The 21,824-nt window shown below is 33.9% G+C and overlaps 1 protein-coding gene across 3 annotated transcripts in view; it reads left to right on the forward strand.

Annotated features, from left to right (window-relative positions):
• Window positions 1-20,790, forward strand: part of LOC126749639 (DNA-binding protein D-ETS-3) — a 179,338-nt gene extending 158,548 nt beyond the window's left edge. For all 3 annotated transcript variants that reach the window (XM_050459462.1, XM_050459359.1, XM_050459419.1), the window contains exons 8-10: window positions 8,215-8,404; window positions 9,278-9,489; window positions 18,296-20,790. In XM_050459462.1, the coding sequence (XP_050315419.1) occupies window positions 8,215-8,404; window positions 9,278-9,489; window positions 18,296-18,444 (551 nt within the window). In that variant the 3' untranslated portion in view covers window positions 18,445-20,790. The remainder of the gene's footprint in view (window positions 1-8,214; window positions 8,405-9,277; window positions 9,490-18,295) is intronic.
• Window positions 20,791-21,824: the final 1,034 nt, after the last annotated feature.

Genomic DNA, 21,824 nt, shown 5'->3' on the forward strand with positions numbered 1-21,824 from the left:
GTTTACCGAACTTAAAGTTTGGCGGTTTTTATAGTAGACACCCTGTATATTTAATTACAACACAATATACTCCAGAGTCTTAGATTAATTTTTAATATTATCGTTCCTGAATGCATGATTGCCTCTTTTTTGGATGGTTCCGACTTTTCGGATCTGTTTAAGCAAGCTATAATAACTCCCATTTTTCAATAAGGAGACGATACTTCTGTTAATTTCAGACAACTATTTTCACTAAATTTCCACTTCCTTTACTCTCTAAAACTGCGGAAAAGCTGCTTAAAAATAGAATGAATGTATTTTCAGAAAAATAAATTTCTTTTGAAATAAGGGTCAATTTGGTTTTCAATGTGCCAAGAACACAAGTGAATCTTATTATCCATTTGTTGGAGAAGCCTTAGCTAATCCTCAATAAGGGGGTGCAGCCGCAGTAGTGTTTTGCGATCTCGCAAAGACTTTCGACTGTATTTGCCTACAGAGACCTAACTACGAAGACCTGGTATTAAAAAATGGTGTGACAGCAACTCATTAACATTTAATGTTGGCAAAACCAATACTAGGTTGGCCTCTGGCTGTTATGTTATACAGATAACTAGAAGCAATCTGGGTATATAAATAACTAAGGATGTCTATTTTTGATTTTTGACAAAATTTCACTTATGTTATGGGATTGGTTTTTGGCGGCACTTTTTATTTAACTCCGTGGTTGTGCTATAAAAGCGCTCCCTAAGATATTTTTGTCTTCTTAATTGTTTTTGAATCTTGGAAACCTCACTACATTATCCATAAGTTGTTGACTCTTGTCCTTATTTATATTGGAGATTGCTTGATTGATGCATAAGAAGTATTCTTTAGGTCCCCATATAATACACATTTACCAATCCCTATATCTTCTTTAACCAAACCGACAATAAACAAATATTTAACTTCTTCGGACCCTTCCTTTCCTAGGACTGTTTCCTATGAGTTATTCAGGAAATAGGTAAGAAAGATGTCAGTTGTGAAAGCCTACTATGCTATAGGGGAATATGTCTTCAGACCATTCAAAATTTCCATACATGATAACTCAAGTAGAAACTATGGTGTCAATATATTTTTTAAATAGAACACTCTCATGACATTTTACAATTTTACGATATATTCTGAATACTTTTTGAATCGCATACTATATATGCATAAAGTCAGCGGATTCTTACATTTGACATAATACACTAATAGTCCTACGGTTGGAACCTTTGGTGTGATACTCAAATTACGAGGCAGTTTTACCACTAAATCTTTATTTTACTCTTGACACGTGTTTTGCTAACGATGTTAGCATCTTTGAGAGAAGATTAAAAACGGTCTTGTAATTTTTTTATACAGTTTTTTAAGTAATTTTTTATATCTTCCAGGCATTTGAAGCCAATTTTTAATTTTATTCCGATATTTAAAGTAATTCCTTTAAAACAATTTAAATCATAGTTTAATTATTTCATATAATTAAAGTACTTTCTTATATATTTTCCAGTTTCCGTTTTCTATTTTATTTCAAGAATTACAAATAAGTCTTATATGATCCAGGATTTTGTCATTTTTCATTTTGTACTAGATGGTTGATTTCATTTCATATTCTCATCAGGAATGTTGAATTTGTATTCCATTTTTAGATAAGTTTAAGTTTCAGATTATCATACTCAGGCTTTATTTTATTTTTTATATGTTTATAAGTCATTTTTAGTATCTGCCAGGTAGTCATAGGATACAGTAATTTTTAATATGTACCACTATGATGACTGAACTAAATTTTCAATTTTATTCCAGGTATTTAAAGTTCTAGTTTAAATTAAAATTTTTGTTTATTTTCTCCTGAACTGATATTTTTTCGATTTACTTTATTTGGCATTTAAAATTATCTATATAATACCAAGAATTCTGGTTTACAACTTCCAGTTATACTGTGAATTCACAATTTTTTCTTCTTTTATTTTTCGGATACGATATCGACTGGCATTGCCACTTGCGCGATTTTTGCAATAAAACTTTTCTGTACAGGGTACCTCAAGTAGAAACTATGGCGTCAACATTATTTTTTTAAAAATAGAACACTGTTTATCATGACATTTTATATTGTAAATAAAAGACCTGTTTCATGTCTTAGTGTATATATACTGCTTTATTTTGCCCCCTCGCTAATACACACCCGGGTATTGGAATTTGGATAATGTTGACAAAATTATTAATAGAAATACAGACTGCGACTTCTGTATCCATAATAACAATAGTGATCTATTTATTATTTTCATATATCTATGCTTATGTATATATGACAAAAATAGCATATGGTATGCTATACCCAAAGTATTTAGAATATATCATAGAATTGTAAAACGTCATAATATAAAGTTATATTTAAAAAAATGAATGTTAAAACACCCTGTATTGAATTTTTTATTTCAAAAAATGCGCAAGTGATAATACTAATCGATGTGTCCCACAAATAAAAGAAGAAAAAAAAACCTGAATTTTAATAGAATTAGGTTCTTTCATCGTGAATGCCTTGTATAAGGTGAAGTTCCAAACCTTTCAGGTAATTTTATTCCATAGTAGGTATTTCATATAATTTATCGTTTCTTCCAGATTTTAAAGTCAATTAATATATCTTCCAGGTTATTTTTATTCTATTCTAAATATTTCATATAACTGTCCAATGTCTTCCAGGCTTTTGCTGTACCTTTTCATTATATTTCGAACATCTCTTATGTCTTTCAGGAATTTGAAAATATTTTTCACGTCTTGTATTACGTATTGCATTTAAAATAATTTGTTGTCCAGAATATTGTGTCAAAGTTATAAGAAAACTTACGTGAAAAAAAGTGTCTACTTAGATTATTTTTTATTTATGCTACTTTTGACACCCCAATGTTTCCCACGCCCCACGATTTTCGTCTAAATTACCCACGAATTCTAAGGGTGGCGTTCGCATGCAAAAATCAAATCAAAACACGAAAAAACAAACGACTAAAGGTCGAGTCACGTGTGGCCTCACCTATAAATCTCAATTTTTAACCTGAGGGGAATAGGTTGGCGGACCGTGAAGCAAAAGCCAAACGGTATCATTAACCAGTGTTTTGATTCCTTTTTTTTTATATATAAAGGGGTCATAACCAAATTTTGGTTTATAAAGCGTGTACAATTATAAATTTTTTAAACAGCCAAAGATTGTTTAACTGGCAGGGACAATGTATGGCAACATTGCATGTGGCGTGGCATGTTCAAAATAAAACCTTTCAGATCTGAGGCGCGTACTTTAATGAGAAGCCGTCAGTTATGCACAACTGATGTTGCCACATGTTGCAATGTTCCACAAATTTTTCTCTCGTAAAAATGAAAAGAGCAATGACATAATTATTCTCGCCAAAAAAGGGCGCCTTTGTCTCAAATATACAGTTACTCGCCCTTACACCGTGAAGTTGCCCTCGGTTAATGACTTTTAAATGATTCATTAATGATTTTTGTTCTCGCTCACGGTGGTGAAAAAGCGACCTTTATATAACTTGAAAACCCTCATTTATTGTGAAAGCTGTTAATATTGTTCGCGGTTTTTAAAATCGTTTTCAGGTCTGCCAAATTGGTGAAGGAGCAGGGAAAAATGCTTTAGATCACAATATTATCTCTAGAAAAATGTCTTTTTAAATATATTTACAGAACTTCTTAAACTAAAACGGGCCACACACGGTACGATTTATCGTACAACATGTACAATTTAAGTCGATTAGACCGTTGGAACGACCGTTGAATCATTAGTGGGGTTGTAGTTCGACGTGCAGTTCGACTAGATCGTGTCGTATGGAAGTATAGCTTGGCTAAAAATCTCTCGTACAACGCGACAGTACATGCGACAAATCTGACCATTTAGGTGCTCGCTTCCAACAATCATTCAGGAACGATTTCATTTTTTTTTTTTTTTTATTTTTTGGGCACGTTTTACGCATTGTCTAGTTAAATTAGTAGATAAATACGGATAATGAAAGATTTTGGGCGGAATTTATTGAAATATATCAACTTGTATTTAAACTGGTTGTACTGCAGATCGTATCCGTATGTGGCCGAAAATAGCATCAACCTACTGTTCAATTTCGTAGTACAACTTATCGTACGACTTGTCGTCCTACGTGTAGTATCGTGTTTGTACAAATTTTGTACAAATCATGTGTCATTACAATAACTTTTTAGTACTAGTATCTCTTGAATGGTATACTAAACACACTAGCAAACTGTAATATTATTTACCATTGTATTTTAACACTCCCCCAATGATAAATCCCCTATTCTAGCCCAAACATATTCCTAACCAAATAAATCATTCCCAAGTGATTTCATCATAACATCAGCTAATTGAATATTACTAGGTATATATTTAATGTTGACAACACTGCCGTTTACCTTTTCTTTAACAAAGTGAAATTGAATGTCTATTTGTTTTAAACGTTTATGAAATTCAGGATTTTTAGTTTAATCGCGCCCTGATTATCTTTATAGACTAAAGTATATAACCTGTTAAGTTTCTGTCACTCTGTCTAAGTTAAATTTTAAGTCCATCGGAATTTTACAAGGTTGGCAGTCTTGCATTCCAAGCTTTTTAAGAATGCCTCGTAAAAATTTAGTTTGATTTAAAAACATTTTGCCCTCACAAACCTCATGATTCAGCTTAATTCCTAAAAAGTTACTAAGTCTACTCAAATCCTTCATTTCAAAACTCTCTTTTAACCTGAATTTAACAGTTTCAATTTCATTAAAATCATTTCCCGATAATAAAAGATCATCTACGTATATTAGCAAAAACACCTTAGATTTTTCAGTAATTTTCGTGTATACACAGTATTCAAATTCAGATCTCTTGAAATTTAAAGCCAATATAAAATTATGAAATCTTAAGTTCACATTTTTCGGAGAACTCTTTAAACCATATACCCCTATAATCCCGTTTGTAATTGTATAAATACGTCATTATTGGTATCCCCAAAAAGGAAAGCACTGCAAACATCTAACTGAAAAATCTTTACTCATTATACATAGCTAGAGCAACTCTTATAAAGTTCAACTTAGCAACAGGTATAAATCTTATCTAAAGACATGCCTTCAGTCTGTTGAAAACCCTTAACAACAAGTCTCGCCTTACACCTCACAATATTTCGAGCATCGTCTTCTTTGCTTCTAAACACCCACCTGCACTGGAAGTCTTTTTGCCAGCACTGCCTTTAACCATATCCCACGTATTGTTCTTCTCCAACGACTTGATCTCCTCGTCTATAGCTCTGACCCACTCTACAGCGTCACTTCCACCCATGGCTGCCTCAAATGTCACAGGTTCGCCCTCAACAACACAAGCTGCAGCGCCTAGTATGTAGTGATTGGTCAGACCCTGTAGTGGACGAATCACTTTCCTCAAGTTGTATCTGCCTTGCCCATCTCTGACTCGCTCTAGCTACGTCACCTCACTGTCTTTCTCTTCAGTAATTCAGTCCTCGGCTTAGTCATACTTTAAATTTTCCAGCTCAAATTCAGCTAATTCAGGTTCTTAACCACCATTTTCTTGACGCTTCTCTTCAACATCACTATACGGCACTTCTAACTAGGGGGCTTGATTAACTCACTAGTAGGGGACTTGTTTGGTGTGAAACATGAACAGACACTCGACTTCCAAAAATTTTGTGAAATTTTAACAGCTCGCAATTTTGTTTTGATCACAACTCACATGGTGATTTGTCTTTTATTTGTGTGCTACCTGACATATTAAGCACATATACTGCACAATTTATAGCTTCAGCCCATAATTCCTTCTGACCACCATTTAATAGAGTTCTAGCTGCCTCAACTAGAGTTCGCATCTCTCTCTCAGCACAACCACTTTGCTCAGAAGTGTACACAACTAACCTCTGATGTACAACATTCTTACATCTCAGAACGTCAGAAAGGTTTATATTATTATTAACTCCAAACCATTGTCCGATCTCAGCACCTTTAACTTACACAGTCGCAGCACAGATATAAAATCTTCAATGGACCTTTTGACCTCATCTTTGTATTTTAAAAAATAAACAAACCTATATGATGAAAAATCATCCTTCAATAACAAAAAATACCTGCAACCACCCAAAGATGTCACCTCCGTGGGACCACAAATGTCAGCATGAACTAGTTCCATAGGTTTGGTAACTCTAGAACTGCTTTTAACATACGGAAATTTATGTTGCTACACGCCCAACACTGCTCACACAATTGTTTATCTGCCACATAAGCAATGTTGTGCCTCTTGAGTAGATGTCCATAGCTTTGATGCGCCAATTTCCTATGCCAGCTACTGAAACTTTCCACACTTTTGGCCTGATGACACTCTACAAAGTTACTGGTATCCCTATTTGCACCTACAAACCTTGTTAACAATTTTATACCCTTAACCATCTGAGATAAAGCACGATCTTAAAGCCCTTGTCCAAAGCACGACCCACAGAAAAAAGATTGAATTTTAGCAGCGGTACATAAAACACCTCATTTAATGTAATTTCTCTCCATATATTTCCTGTATGAGCTTAAACCCTTATAACTCTAATGCCGTTAATCTCCAAAAGATCACCATTGCCAACTCTCACTTATATCTTTACAAATATACTCACTAGCCCCTGTGTCGAGACACCAATCTTTAAAATATCTCGATTTTAGAGTTACCAACTAAGGCAACTGGCAGTTCACCGTCCTTTTTGCCACTCTGGTTCCTATTCTTCCGGTGCCAACAATTTTCGATCTTTTGGCCTAGTTTTTGTCGGAAAAAATATTTCCTAGAATCACTTTTCTTTTTATTTGGGAACTGCCTTGCCATGTGACCAACTTTATTGAACATAAAACATTTTCTGGCTTCCTTTCCTTTGAGCTTTATTTTACTAAAACCAGCAGCTAAGGCTGTGCGCCTATGTGGACTTATACCTGTCTTCCTCAACCAACAACCTTGAGGTTAGCTCTGCCAATGTTTGACTCCCTTCTGGTACAGACTCTCAAGCATTCTTAAAATGCTTCAATCTGTCCAGAAGGGACATTAACACCACAATCATTCTATTTGATAAAGCTTCCCCGGCTTGTTTCAGTTTAGTCTTCAGCTCTTTAATTTGTGAAATGAAATCAGAAACAGTCTTACTGTCACTAAAAGACATATTGAAAAGTCTTCGTTGAAGTAAATGTATGCTTACTTGATATTCTCTCTCGAATACTGCCTTCAACTTTGACCACATATCGCAAGAGGTTTCACAAGATAGTAGATGAGTTAACCGGCCTTGGGCAACCCTCAGTACAATAACCTCATAAAGCTCACTGCCTTTTTACATCACCCGAATCTGGAACTTCCTGGGAACCCAGTTTTTATTGCCACATAATTTAACGGTTGCACTTTGTTCTTTCTCCGTGACTATTTTTTTTGAACACGACACAACAACCGCCCTTGAAACCAACAGCAAAGACGTACATTTTATCGGCTACTCCTTACTACCAAACTACTGGCACTTTTTAACTAATTCATAACGACCAGTCTTAATTTCCTGCGAAGACTGCGTGGGGTATAAAATATAAAATAAAGACTGTTACTAATTTATAAATTGGTTTATTCAAAAGAAAAGACACCAAAAAGCACCCCAACACGAATCGTACCTGTAAACTACCGCCAAAGAGAAACGGAACTTCTCAACCTAAAGGTGCGTATTGACTTGCAACAAAACATGCCAAACAAACCAAAAGCGCCGCGCGCGCTGTAACAAATTTGTCTTTATAGTGAGACTGAGTACGTTGTGCCGAACCGAACGGAACGTGCAAAACATTTTCGGAGGTTTGTCGGTAAATCGAATTTGCTCACAGAGAATTTGTTTCTTTGAAGCCGTTTAGTGGATACGGTGCTACTTCTTGTTTACTGACCGGAACGCAGCGTACACCGCAAACAGCCGGAACGCTCCGTGCAATTTTTTCTGTTGCAGATTGTTTGGAGTGCGCGGCACGTTTGGTTTGTTCGTAGTATTCTGTTGCAAGTCAATACGCCCCTTAACACTTTGTACAAAACATGTGCGTCATTAAAATAACTTTTTAGTACTAGTAGCGTTATCTTTTGAATGGTATACTAAAGTTAACACACTAGCAAACTGTAATATTATTTACCATTGTATTTTAAAAATCCTAAATTTCCTTTTTGATTTCCAGGATCGGGTCAAATTCAACTCTGGCAGTTTCTCCTGGAGCTTCTCAGTGATTCCTCGAATGCGGCCTGCATAACTTGGGAGGGAACGAACGGTGAATTCAAACTCACTGACCCCGACGAGGTCGCCAGGCGGTGGGGTGAGAGGAAATCAAAACCGAATATGAATTATGATAAGCTTAGTAGAGCTTTGAGGTAAGATTATAGTTTCCACTTGCTTCCAGTAATTTTTATTAATTTGCTGATATTTGTTCACATCTAAAAGGCATTTCATAGAAAAGGAAATTATTGACTTTGAATAATTAAAAGAAAGTAAACATCTTATTAAACTTGCAGAAACAAACCATAATAATTTTATTTTCATTTGTATATCACCGTTTAATTTACTATCTGGATTTGTTGGAAATTGTCTTTTTCTGCTACAATTTATACAATCAAAAAACATTATTTTATGATCATTCTATAGGATACACATATAAAACTAAACAAATAAACATTTCAAAAAAAAACTTTTAAATAATCAACAAAAAATGGGCATCTCAAACCGAGCTGTATGAATATAACTCCAATTCAATCATAACTCCTATTGACCGAACGTTATTGCGTTCGGTAACTGTATTAAAAATCAATTTGAAGTCTAACAAAAAAAAGAGAGACCGAAGCATTCGCCCCTCGATTAAACGTTATTCACCCATCGCTCGCTGGCCGAAAACACAATCGTTGAAAGTAATTTTCGATTACGGCAACAATCACGTTCCGGAGAAAAAAAAAGCGAAAAGAGGCCAGCCCAACTTTACTAACTCGGTTATCCAGACAGACGATGGCAAAAGCTAATTTGTAAAATGAACGCAACGGTAAAAACTAACCACGCCTATACACTTTCGTCAGTTGATAAATTGTGAATTAATAAGATTATGGATTTGTTAATTTTTCACTAGAAATCAACATAAAACAGGACCCAAGCCATGATTGATTCATAACTTGCGGCTATTAATGTCTTTATCTCCAATTATGGCAACGTCATTCAATATTTTCTCGATGGGTATTAACGTATTCTTTTTTTTTCAGGTATTATTACGATAAAAACATCATGACCAAAGTCCATGGAAAGAGGTACGCGTACAAATTCGACTTTCAAGGACTAGCGGCGGCCACACAGCCAGCGTCCAGTGATCCAAGTAGTTATAAGTACCAAAGCGAATTCTTTATGAGTTCTTATCATCATAGCGCTAAACTTGGAGGGTTTATGGGTCATCATGCAACAATTCCTAGTTCAGCAGGTAAGTCATGACAGATTAACTCAATTCCGTATAGCAACTTATATAGCGATAGCTGTATAGGGTCGAAATGTTGATTCCTTTTAAATTTGTTTCTTTATATTGTTTGATCTCCACATTTTTCTTCTTATTGTAAACAATCAAATAGAGGTTACTATCTGTCGAAGTCCCTTCTTACTATAGGGTTGCATCTGAGCAAACAGAGAATTATTTCAATTACATGAAGAACCTTACAACCGTTAACTCATAAAATGAATCACAATAGTCATCACAATTTGAAAGCGAAGAAACAAAAACCAAAATATTCCAAACGGAGTCACGTGCTACAATTTTACCCGACCGGCCCCTTAAATAACCGGCGGCCTCAGGTCGTGCAGACCTATAGCCTCTTAACTGCCTCTATACCTCGTTGAAATTCAAAGGGCCTCCGCTCTCTCATATTTATTCATGTACGCACAATATCCACTCGCCGGCATTAAAAAATAATTATAACAATTCGCGGGACTTAATGGTCCCGAAGCCGGGGTCTTAGTTAACACGTCCTTGGACCCCCCTTTAATGACGTAATTCGTTGATTACGCATTGTTTTCGCCCCCCTTGTCGGCGTCGTCGGCAGCCCTCTCAAGGGACGATCATTACATGTCATTTAATCAATCTCTTGCCAAATGTAAGGATATTTTATTACAAACTGTTCTCACTAGATGAGATTTATCGAAAAAAGTAAACGGACTCATCAATATAATATGATTTAAGTGATTGTAGCCTGAAAAACTAAAATATTGATTTTTGTAGTTCAGGTAATCACAACTAAAGATATTGATGTAAGAGTGAGATTTCAATAGTGTACAGGGACTTATCAACAAAATATGGATTATATAATTAAAAGCTGAAAAAGCAAAATATTAGTTTTCATATTCTAGGCAATCAAGATAAATTTGTAAATCAACCATTTAATTATTTAATCAAGCATAATGTAAGAATCATCATCTTGATCTTATAATATCCACTGTTGAACAAAAGCCTCTTTCAAATTTAGCCACGTATTTTGATCTTGTGCAGACTTGATCTAGTTTCCTGCAATCCGTTTTATATTGTCCATCCAGCGGGTGCTCTGCCTTTACTTCTAAAAGCTTCGGATCTTGGTCGCCATTCTACGAACTTTTTCGACCATCTACCATCTTTTATTCTGGCCACGCAGCCTAGCCATTTCAGATGTAGAATAGTTTTGTTTCGTATGGTTCGTTTGGGCATTTTGTCGGAAAGTTTGATGCCTAGCATTGTTCTTTCCATTTTTCGTTGCATCACCTGTATTTTGTGATTAACTTACCAAAAGTCGTCCGTGTTAAGCCTTTCCTAATATCGTGTGTTTGGTTATCTCGTCCAACGTTAATTTCGTGTTCTTAATATCCGTATGTATATTCTATGCGTTGGTTTTTAACTTTTGAGGTGTTACTTCGTACCAGATTTGTCATGAACTATGTTTTTATTCGATTTATTTTCACCCCTATCTTGCTTGCGTCTGGCTTAGCCTTTCTAGCATTAGTTGAGCTTCTTAAATATTATCTGATTGATTGAATATTATTTGAGACTTTTTTTAAATATGTATATACGTCTTTTCAAAGTCGACAAATGTGAATACGAGTGGTTTTTTGTATGTGGCGCTTCTTTCGATAAGAACCTTAGCTGTTAGCAAGTGGTCATTTGTCTTATATCCTTACGAAAACCTACTTATTCTTTCGACAGAAAGAACTTTAGTTTCCTAGTCAATGTAATATTTATTTGTTAATAATAATATTTTGTTATAAACTTTTACTTGAAATTCATGAAATAGCGTATAAAGAACAATCAATATAATATGGATTTATTAATTGTAAGCTGGAAAAGTAAAATAGCGATTTTTGTATTCCAAGCAGTTAAAAATAGAATATTCGTTTAAAAAAATTATAGAGTACCTTATATATTTTCATATATGTATATAATCCATATTATCATTTTTTTTTTATTTCGCAACTATAAGTTGGAAAAGAAGCAATTTTCGTAGTCCAGGCAACTAAAAATAGAATAAGAGAGAATTGTTTCTAAAAAAAATAAAAGAATGCCCTATGTATCCATATAGATAAATCATTCATATTATCAACTCTTCCCATATTTTCCGCAATCATTAAACGTCATTTAATCAATCCCTTGCTGAATGTAAAAATATTTCTTCAAAAAAAAAATTCCTACTGGGTGAGATTTATCAAATAGGGTACAAGATCTGATTAACATAAAATCGATTAAACAACTCTAAGCTGGTTTAGTAAAAGGTAATTATTTACAAAACGGTTTTCAGCTTTTTACCAATAAACTGGATATTTCTTGTTTAGGCACTTTGTGTTGATCATAACGTTTATAGATATGCTGGTGGAAACACGAATCTGGCCTTTTTTTTGTAAATGAAAGCCTATTCTTCTTAAATGCAAAAAAAACAACCAAACTTACGGCATTTCAAGTATAAGTGATTGCACCTTTATCCCTGTTAAGAAAAAGATCCAATTCCCTATAGTCAATTGTATAGTTTAGTTAGTGTTTAAAGATTTGTTCGGTCATGCTTCATTGCATTTTCCACTCTATTTGTTACATATTTAGTATACAAGGCCACTTGCAAGTAATTTTAGTTTAGCTTTAATCTTCCCCGGAAGATGTTAATGTCACTAGAAAAACACGTTTCGAGAGTAAAATAAAGAGTTTGAGTTAGTGGTAAAACTAAAAGGTTCCTACCATAGAACAACCGATATACACAAATATATTATTGAAGTTGGTAGGATCTACCTGTTGTTTAGTTTTTTTTTCTTAGGTTGGGAAATGTATGGGTTAGTTCCCTTTTAGTAAATAAAATAAAAAAATAATATCTACATATATGTCGATATATATATAGATTAATAAAATAGTAATAACATCCTTGTTAGGCGTTTATTTAAGTTCAAGGGATTTTTGCCACATAATAATATATCCATCTACGTGTGTGTTGCGCATGTGGGCATGGTTCAACACAAATGCAATGTGAAGCTCTGTAGTGCAATGGCAAAGGCAAAATCTATATATTTCAAAAGTATATATTCAAAGTTAAAATATATAGACTTTGCTAAAGGCATCGCTTCTTAATGTTGGCGAATAAGTAGAATTCTTATTTTTTGTATTTAATTTTTCTACCGAGTGTGGTTGTTTCTGCCGAGTGATAGTCATACAAACGAAAATTTGGAAAATATTTTATGATAATACATTGCTTAATGCCTCCAATAATCTGATTGCCGCAAAAGTCTGTTGGGATTTAACTAAACGCCCTTTTAAGTATATTTCAATACAATAGTTATCCGAAATTTAAACAAATATAACCTGGAGAGCTTCAACCCTGTTTTCCCATATAAAATATTCTTAGTAGTAGTCTAGTATTTTGCTTATTTGTATGTCAATATGGCAAAATCACCCTCGGTCAGTAAATAAGTAATAAAAAAAAAGCGAGTTTCATTTGTTGTGGGCAAGGAGACTAGACATAAGGAAACTGATCTATATGCTAAACGTGTGTACCCAAAAATGAACGAAGCTACCACATCGGCGCTATTGGTCAGAATGTGTACCTTACTCTTAACTGGACCCACTTTTTGATAATGTTAATGATAATACGGTTTTAATGATAGTACGATTTTTGGCATTTTCAAGTAATGGAAATGCCATTCTCCGTAAAGTTGCCTTCGTGTCTGGTAAGTATTTTATACTCCCATAAGGATCAATTACTTAACTACAGGGTGCAATTATTCCCATTAAAAATGAATTTAAAACGATTATTTAACAAAAATTTTGTTTTGAAAACGTCAAACTGACGCCAGTGAAAATAAAAACAACACGCAGAGCAGCTAATCAGAGCGAAGCACACTTCTGATCAACAGCGCCGAGGTGGCTACTCAGTGAACCCAGTTATCGTTCAATTTTGCATACTCGTCAACTCATTTGGGAAGCGCGGAGAGCAGCCTCCTTATATCCAGTCTTCTTGGTTATGGTGTTATTTTATTTAAAAACACCCTGTATCTTCTTTTTTGTATTTAGGCATGTAGTATAGATCCTGTTTCACTCTATTTCATAGTTAGTTCACCCCACGCAGGACCCCTATGTACTTCCGGATCCCGTAAGCTTCTAGAGTAAAAAAACGCAAAAAAAACTTTTTTTTTTAAGCAGTGCCAACATATAGAGAAATGTTACAGTTTTGGAAACTGTTACCAAATAAAATATTGATTTTCCTATTCCAGTGAGTCATTTCATGACTTATCAATAAAACTTAAAAAAATTGATAACCTAAAATTTTGATTTAAAAAAATAAAACTTCAACCTGTATATTCAACTGTCTGGAAGAGAGAAATATTGTGAAAATAAAATTTTTGAACAAAGTCAACTAATTATTTAGAAAACAATTTCAATTAACCAAAATTTTGAAAAATTTTATTTGAGATGTCAGAAGTTTCCAAAGTTTTATCTTTTAAGAGTCTCTAGTTTTGTAAATGTCTCGAATCAATAAATTGTATCTAGGAAAATCAGAGCTGTTTTAACTTCCATATTGCCTAGACATAAACATGTATATTAATGGACTTCATTATAATATATGATTCTAACCCTTATATAACCTTATAATTATCTTCTACTAGTTATTACTAACCTCTTTTAAAGTGACTGATTTTTTTGAAATTTCATATAGAATTTCAATTCAGACTTCATCTCATTTGCCTCATAACCTTTGAAGGTTCTGGCACGTAACTTACATGTTTTTTATCAACTTTCGAAAATCTTATTAATTTTTTGAAATAAATTTATATAAAACGAGTGATTTCAGAACACGGAGTAAACAAGCCAGAAGCATTAAATATGTATAAAATATTTATATATTTTCTTAATATTTAAGAGACTAGTCAAATATTTTATATATATTTATAAATATTTTATATTCACCCTTCTTAACTGTACCCTGCTTATTTCATTACACTCTTGTCTAATGCGCTCACAAAAATCATGTAGAGTTTGCGGTCTTGATTTGTACACTTTGTTTTTAAGGGTTTCCCAAAGAAAAAAATCTAAGGGAGAAAGGTCGGGGGAACGTGCTGGCCACTGAATTAATGGACTGTTTCGTCCTTTCCATCGATTTTGATAATTCTGATTTAGCTAATTCCGCACTACCACTGCATTGTGGATAGGCGCACCGTCAAATTGTATGTGTAAGTTTCTTGTTTCGGCTAACGGCAAATCATCGATTACATCACTAAAATCACCTTCCAGGAATCGAAGAAAATTAAGTCCATTTAGATTTTCATTAAAGAAAAACGGCCCGATTATACGTTCGTTCAAGATACCGCACCATACGTTAATTTTCTGCGAGTACTGCCTTTTACATTGTATCACTCAATGGGGATTTACGTTACTCCACATTCTAATATTTTGAGATGACACAATGCCGTTTGTAGTAAATGTTGCCTCATCGGTATATAAATTTTTTTTTTAAAATGTAGGGTTAGCCAAATACTCGCCTTGTAACCACAAACAATATTCCATCCTGCGTTCTTCATCCCCGTGTTCCAAAGTGTGAAGGAATATAGGCTTGAAAGGCTTCTTGTTATTTTTCTTTAAACACCTCCATATGCAATTTTTGGAAATATTTAAGTTGGCACTAGCAACTCTAATGCTAGATTGCGGATTAGCATTAAAGTATTCAAGAATTATTTGGTTATTATTATTTGCTCGATTACGATGTAAATGAGGACGTACTCCACCTACTGAACCAGACTGATCAAACCGGTAGTTTATTCTGGCTGTTGTTGAATGGTGGATGTTTTTACCAGGATGTTTCCTGTTAAATTCCGTCGCAGCTTCACGAAATGTTCTAACTCCATCGCCAACTAGCCGCACTACTTCAACTCTTTCGTTTAAATTTTAATCACCCATAATAGTTCGACAAGCAGTCAAAATGAACTAAATGCATGAAAACCTTGACAAACTGTCAGGAACATTTTCTTTCATAGCATACTTGGGTAAAATTCCCACAAAATAATTTGTAACCAGACACAATCATATCTTTGGAATTTAACAAACAAATTGAGCCCAAAATAGTATGATAATATGATCGATTGTTTTTTTTGAAGGATATTTCCAACCTTTGTGTTCTCAAGATGCATGCCAATTAGCCAAAAATTTTAAAAATATTCGTATTTGATTAAGAATGTTATTGCGCCTTTTAAAAATTTGACTCCAATTTATTTCAACACCCTGTATACTATCATAACCAAATTTGATACACTTATGTTTAAAGTGGTCCTGAACAATAATCCAGTACCATTTTTCAAAAATAAATATCGCTAATACTACTTCTCGATTTTTTGCACTTCAAACTTGAATACAGAAGGCCATAACCTGCTTTCTCTAAATTTCGAAGTTGGCTCATAATTATCGATTATCTATCCAACAAAAAAAAGTTTTTAAAAATTGGTCAAGAAACAAAAATTTTAGAGGGGTGGCTAACCCTTAAGTGGGACACACTGTATAGAATCGAAATGCAAAGTATTATTTTTTGATAGAATTAAATAACAGTTTGCCACATGTTAAAGACGCTTCTTTAATAAATCCTTTAGTCGCCTTCAATCTACACATTTCACATTCCTTACTTTTATTGCCCTTCTAGTGTAGGGTTTCACAAAAACGATAAACCAAGCATCGAAGCCCCAAGCCATCTTTCGCCCAGCGCTTCCAAACAACAACAAATTATCAATTAACCCGAGATTTAGTGTAGTAAATAACCGAAACAAAAGGAAACAATAAATTCGACTCGGGCAATAAAAAATCCCGCGGGACGATGCAATAGATGCGTCTCGCGTCCCGACAGGCTACTGCCCCGAATATCCATTAGTTGCACGTGATTTTCCCTCCCTGACGACGTATTAGTATTGTGTGGATTTACAACCCTAATAATGATTTATTCATTAAAGATAGCAACATTTATAATACGCACTTATTTATTTATACATTTCCATTAGTTAGGTGTGAATTAAAACAAAAACTACGAGTGAACTAAATAATATTACTTAATACTTATAGAAATATTTATTAATATTGAATCAAAAATCGCGCAAATATTCATAGATTAAGACTTATTAGATAGGAATCTGAAGATCCAATAGAATACTGAACGTCGATTGACTGTTGCGCGCTCTGATGACAAGGAGTAACCGCAAATGAAAAAGAGTTTGTGACGTCATTTTTTGTCCCCATATTAAATAAAGTATTCAATTTGTAACTTTTTCTATTTGCGTACTATAATTTATGAAACCCTATACGTTTCCTATTAGATACACAGGTATGGGTTTCAGGAATTAAACAGGAAATATTCACCAAATGTATTACTATATTATAAGAAGAAATTATGAGTAGTAATTATACAATACGAATTAGCAGTTGCATAAGCTTGTTAAAACATTAACTAAATATAAAAATTCTTCCAAATTCCATAATATATAAACTTACATCATTATATTAATTAGGAACTTTGTTGTATGAAAAACAAACTTTCTTAAAGTACGATTTATTCAGGATGTGACAAAAGGTTATCGTAAATGTATGAAAAAGATCAAAAAAAAAATTTAATAAATAATCCACGAAGCAATTACCGCATCCTCAATTCACCAGTAATGTTCCTTAGTAATTTTTATAAATTAAACTATTAACAAATTATCAGAAAGGAGCAACAGATAAAAATTATAGCAGCAGAAACCAAATATAAAATATTCATAAATGTATTACTAAATATATTTTAAAGATATATAAGAGAAAATCACAATTTATTAAATATAAACATTAACAGTTATACATGCTTGTTACAATATTAAATAAAATGTAAAAATTCTTCCAAATTTCATAATGTTGTATGAAGAGCAAATTATGCAAAGTAGAATTTGTACCGGGCAGAAACTTATTATATATAAGTTAGTAATGAAAAAGGCAATAAATAAATACGTTAAAACCAAAATTTACAAGAGTTGCCATTTTTGTATTTGCCTTTGAAACCCAGATTTATATTAAATCCGTAGTTCCTCACGTATTGAAACAGCTGAAATTGCTCATCTGTCAAATTTTTCATTAAGGTTGTCAAAAAGTCTATATAGAAACAAGATTAATTCTGCTGCGTCTTGAGCTTTACTGGATAATTTATTTTGGACTCCAATATCTCGAAATAGAAAGCATATTTTGAAGAAGTATATATTTTATTGATTTCAAATATATCATACAAAATATCATTTTGCTACACAACAGTGGTGTCAGTCTACAAAGTTAAATATAATTTTTAAAAGATTTCCCTTATCATACGTGTCAGCAAAACTCTTTTAAAAAAAAACAGAATACTAAACTGAATTAAGCTTTTGGAAAAATTTTATATACATATGAGAACATTTTATTTATTTTATGAGAATATCAATTTTGTTAAGATTTTTTCGCAAAATTTGAATAATGAAAGTTACTTTCGGTATAAAAAATCGAATTTCGATCGACGTAAAAAGAAAGCGAATACAAAAGTTTCGAAGCTAAAAACTAGGAAGAATGGCCGCATTTCGGAGCGGTAATTTTGCATTCCTACCGGCATCTATATGTCGCGGAATAGAAGATTTTCGGTGTTAATCACCCAACCTTTCAAGGGCCTGTCAATATGCGACATTGATAATATCCTTACAATACGTATCGACTTACAAAATAAACAACTGTGATCCGTATGTTTAATAATTAATTTTCATTTTCTTTCCAGGATCAATATTTCCGTCGCCTGGATCCTACTGGAATAGCCCGAGTGCGAATTTGTATTCCAACATCGCGGCTAGTACGCATTCCATAAGCCACCACGCGGCGCCCCACTTAGGAGCGCCACCGCTTGGTAGCTACCCCCATTACGCATGACCATCCCCCAATAGTGCGGGAGCTACCGACTGGAGCCGAAAACTAACTATGTAAAAGTAAATAATTGCTCCATATAGTATATGCAGTTGAGTGTATGCCAAAACTGGTTAAAATTCTAAATATTGCAAAGTAATTTTTCCATAGTTGTACTAAGGTGAGTATTGACTTGCAACAAAACACTACAAACAAACCAAACGTGCCTCACAGTCCAAACAATCTGCAACAAAAAATATTGCGCGGAACGTTCTGGCTCTTTGCGGTATTCATTGCATTCCAATTAGTAATCAACAACTGGCACCGTATCCACTGAACACCTGAAATAAGGCATTCCATTTACCGACAAACCTCCGAAAATGTTTTGTGCGTTCTGTTCTGTTCGGCGCAACGTACTCACTATACAAATTTGTTACAGCGCGCGCGGCGCGTTTTGCTTGATCGGAGTGTTTTGTTGCAGTCAATACACACCTTCAAGCCGCGTATCTACTGGCATTAACATTTGTAAACGTTTGCGAATATTGATAAACGCTTGCGAAGTACCCACCGATCAGCACATGTTGTTTGAAATTGTTCACAAAGCAGTTTTGAGAGCGTTTGTCGCGTATCCAAGTCTTTTTTATTTTGAGGAAAACCGAGAATAGAAAAATTGTAAAAATGGCCCCGTTAAGTAGAAAGAAATTTGCCGCCTGTGCTGCATTAGTATTTTGTGCACTAATAGAAAAAGAAGAGAAGAAAAAAAGAAGGAAACATAGATTTTGAGTGTCTCATTTTTTAAAAACTAGAGTTTCTATGCAGCTGATTTCTGATAGCAAAACTGACAGGAGTAGCTTATTCAAAAATTTTACTCGAGTTTCGCCAAGAGATTTTGATTTTCTGCTTTCAAGAATTTCTCCAGAAATATCTAAAATTGACACGAACTATCGAGAGCGCGTCTCTGCCGAAATTAGACTGGCCATAACACTTCGCTTTCTAGCGACAGGAGATTCCTATGCCAGTCTTAAATCGCGTATCCACCTGATAAATGGAACATTTAGAAACATTTGCAATCGTTTATAAACACGATGTTTATCCGGTGGATACGTCGCAGGGCCGTATCTAGGGGGGGGTTTTGGGGGTTCAAACCCCCCCCCCCCCCGAAAATCTTATAACGTAAAATAAAATTGAAACGACTGGTAACTATAAATTTTTTTTTAAATTTACTTTTTAAAGTTTTAAAGGTGTCCAGGCTATAATTAGAAAAAAATATCCAGCAGCAATATATGTGCACTGTAGTGCTCATCCTTTAAATTTAGCTCTTGCCCATTCCTGTAAGGTTCAGAGTATCAGAAATTGTATTGGAACAATAAAATCTATTGCACATTTTATAAAAATATTAGCTATGCACACTGAGATATTAAAAAATAAAATTAAAGAACATGTTCCAAATAGTAAATGGAGTAAGTTAACATCCATGTGTGAAACTCGGTGGGTGGAAAATCATGATGGACTAATTAGGTTTACTGAAGTTTTTAAACCCATTATTGAAACATTAGAAGAACTAAAACAAGTAAGAGACATCGAAACTTCTTCAAAAGCTTTGCAGTTCCTTCGAGCTATTATGACCAGTGAGTTTATTATCAGTATGTTAACAGCGTCCACTTTATTTGCTTTTACTCTACCGTTATGCAGAATTCTCCAGACTGTGGATTTTGATCTATTTAGCGCTGTTGAGCATGTGAATACTGTTATTAGTCAGGTCAGGAATATGAGACTGAATATAGATCAAGAATTCAAAAATATTTGTAAAACATCTGAAGCTATTATAAAGTCTATAGATGATGAAGAATGCATAAAAATACCTAGAATAATTTCACGACAGCAGAATCGTTCTAATGCCATGGTAGCTACTGCAGAGGAATATTTTCGAATCACAGTTGCAATTCCTTTTTTTGATCAATTTATAGAAGAACTGATGAAAATCTGCAAGATTTGCAAATCACGAAAAATCAATTTCATTGTTATATTGTCTAGTACCAAATATGTGCGAAGCACACATAGGTAGTAAAAATTGAAGACTTGTTACCATATGAGGAATTTTTGGACCTAGATACGTTATCTGCAGAACTACAGTTGTGGAAACAAAAATGGATTAAGCTGCCTCAAGCAGAAAGGCCAAAAAATGCTCTTGATGCATTATCAGCATGTAATCCATCTTTGTTTCCCAATATTCATACTCTGTTGCAAATTCTGGCTACGTTACCTGTATCTACAGCCTCATCAGAACGATCATTTTCATCGCTAAGGCGTTTAAAAGACTATTTGCGCAATTCAACTGGTCAGGAGCGGCTAACAGGACTATTGCCCTTTTAAGCGTGCATAGAAAGATTATAATTGATACCGCAGAGGTCTTAAATCGTTTTGCGAGGGAAAAGCAAAGAAATATTCAGTTGTTATTATAATTACTATTTTTAAAATTTTAACGTTGTTAAATGTGTTTTTTAGTTTAAACTGGTATCTTCTTTTAGTAAAACCTATTTATAAATTAAAGTTTTTTTATCAGATTTCTGCCTGATTTCAGTGGAGACGCGATATTCTACGTTTGTAGATAAATAGATATTTACATAGCTCGCTAATGCTTTCGTGATGGCGGCTCATACTTCAGGAATTATTCTAGAAATGAGCTGCTTCGAAACTCTGAAGAGGTACATAAGACTGGCATAGGAATCTCCTGTCGCTAGAAAGCGAAGTGTTATGGCCAGTGGGTACTTCGTTTTGCAAGCGTTTATCAATATTCGCAAACGTTTACAAATGTTGCTACAAATGTTAATGCGAGTGGATACGCGGCTTAAGAGGCAAGCCTCAAACGTATCTGCTTTGGCAATAACCATATATTATCTTTTTGTGTATTTTATAAATAAAAGAGTGTGTTTCACTGATGTGTCGCGCCAACGAAGTTGCTGCAATTTTCTCATGAGATGCGAGACAATTCAATAGCTGATTCCATCCCAACTATTGCGATTTAGTTGCAAACAACGCTATCGTAGCAAGTAAAATTGCTGAAAACCTTTTTGCCATGGATAAATTTTCTGCTACAATTTGCGTCTTCAGAAATAACCTAATTTATATATATTTTTTTAAATATTTTCAGTTAATTAAAATCTAAACAGTCGTGCAATGCAAAAGCTGAAATAGTCATACGTAACCTCAATAAGTGCATGTATATAAGTTTTAAGTAAATGTAGTGAAAAATGTATTATTGTAAGTAAATTTGAAATGTGTAAAGAGCACTAACACAACGCGTTAGGTCGAAAACATAATAAAAAGTTATTAAGAAATTTACATTTACTTCAAAAGTGGACTACATAACAGTAACAAAAATGTGGACTAGGCTTTAGTTAGGACTT

The sequence above is a fragment of the Anthonomus grandis genome, chromosome 1 (genome assembly GCF_022605725.1).
Source record: "Anthonomus grandis grandis chromosome 1, icAntGran1.3, whole genome shotgun sequence".
Classification (NCBI taxonomy): domain Eukaryota; kingdom Metazoa; phylum Arthropoda; class Insecta; order Coleoptera; family Curculionidae; genus Anthonomus; species Anthonomus grandis.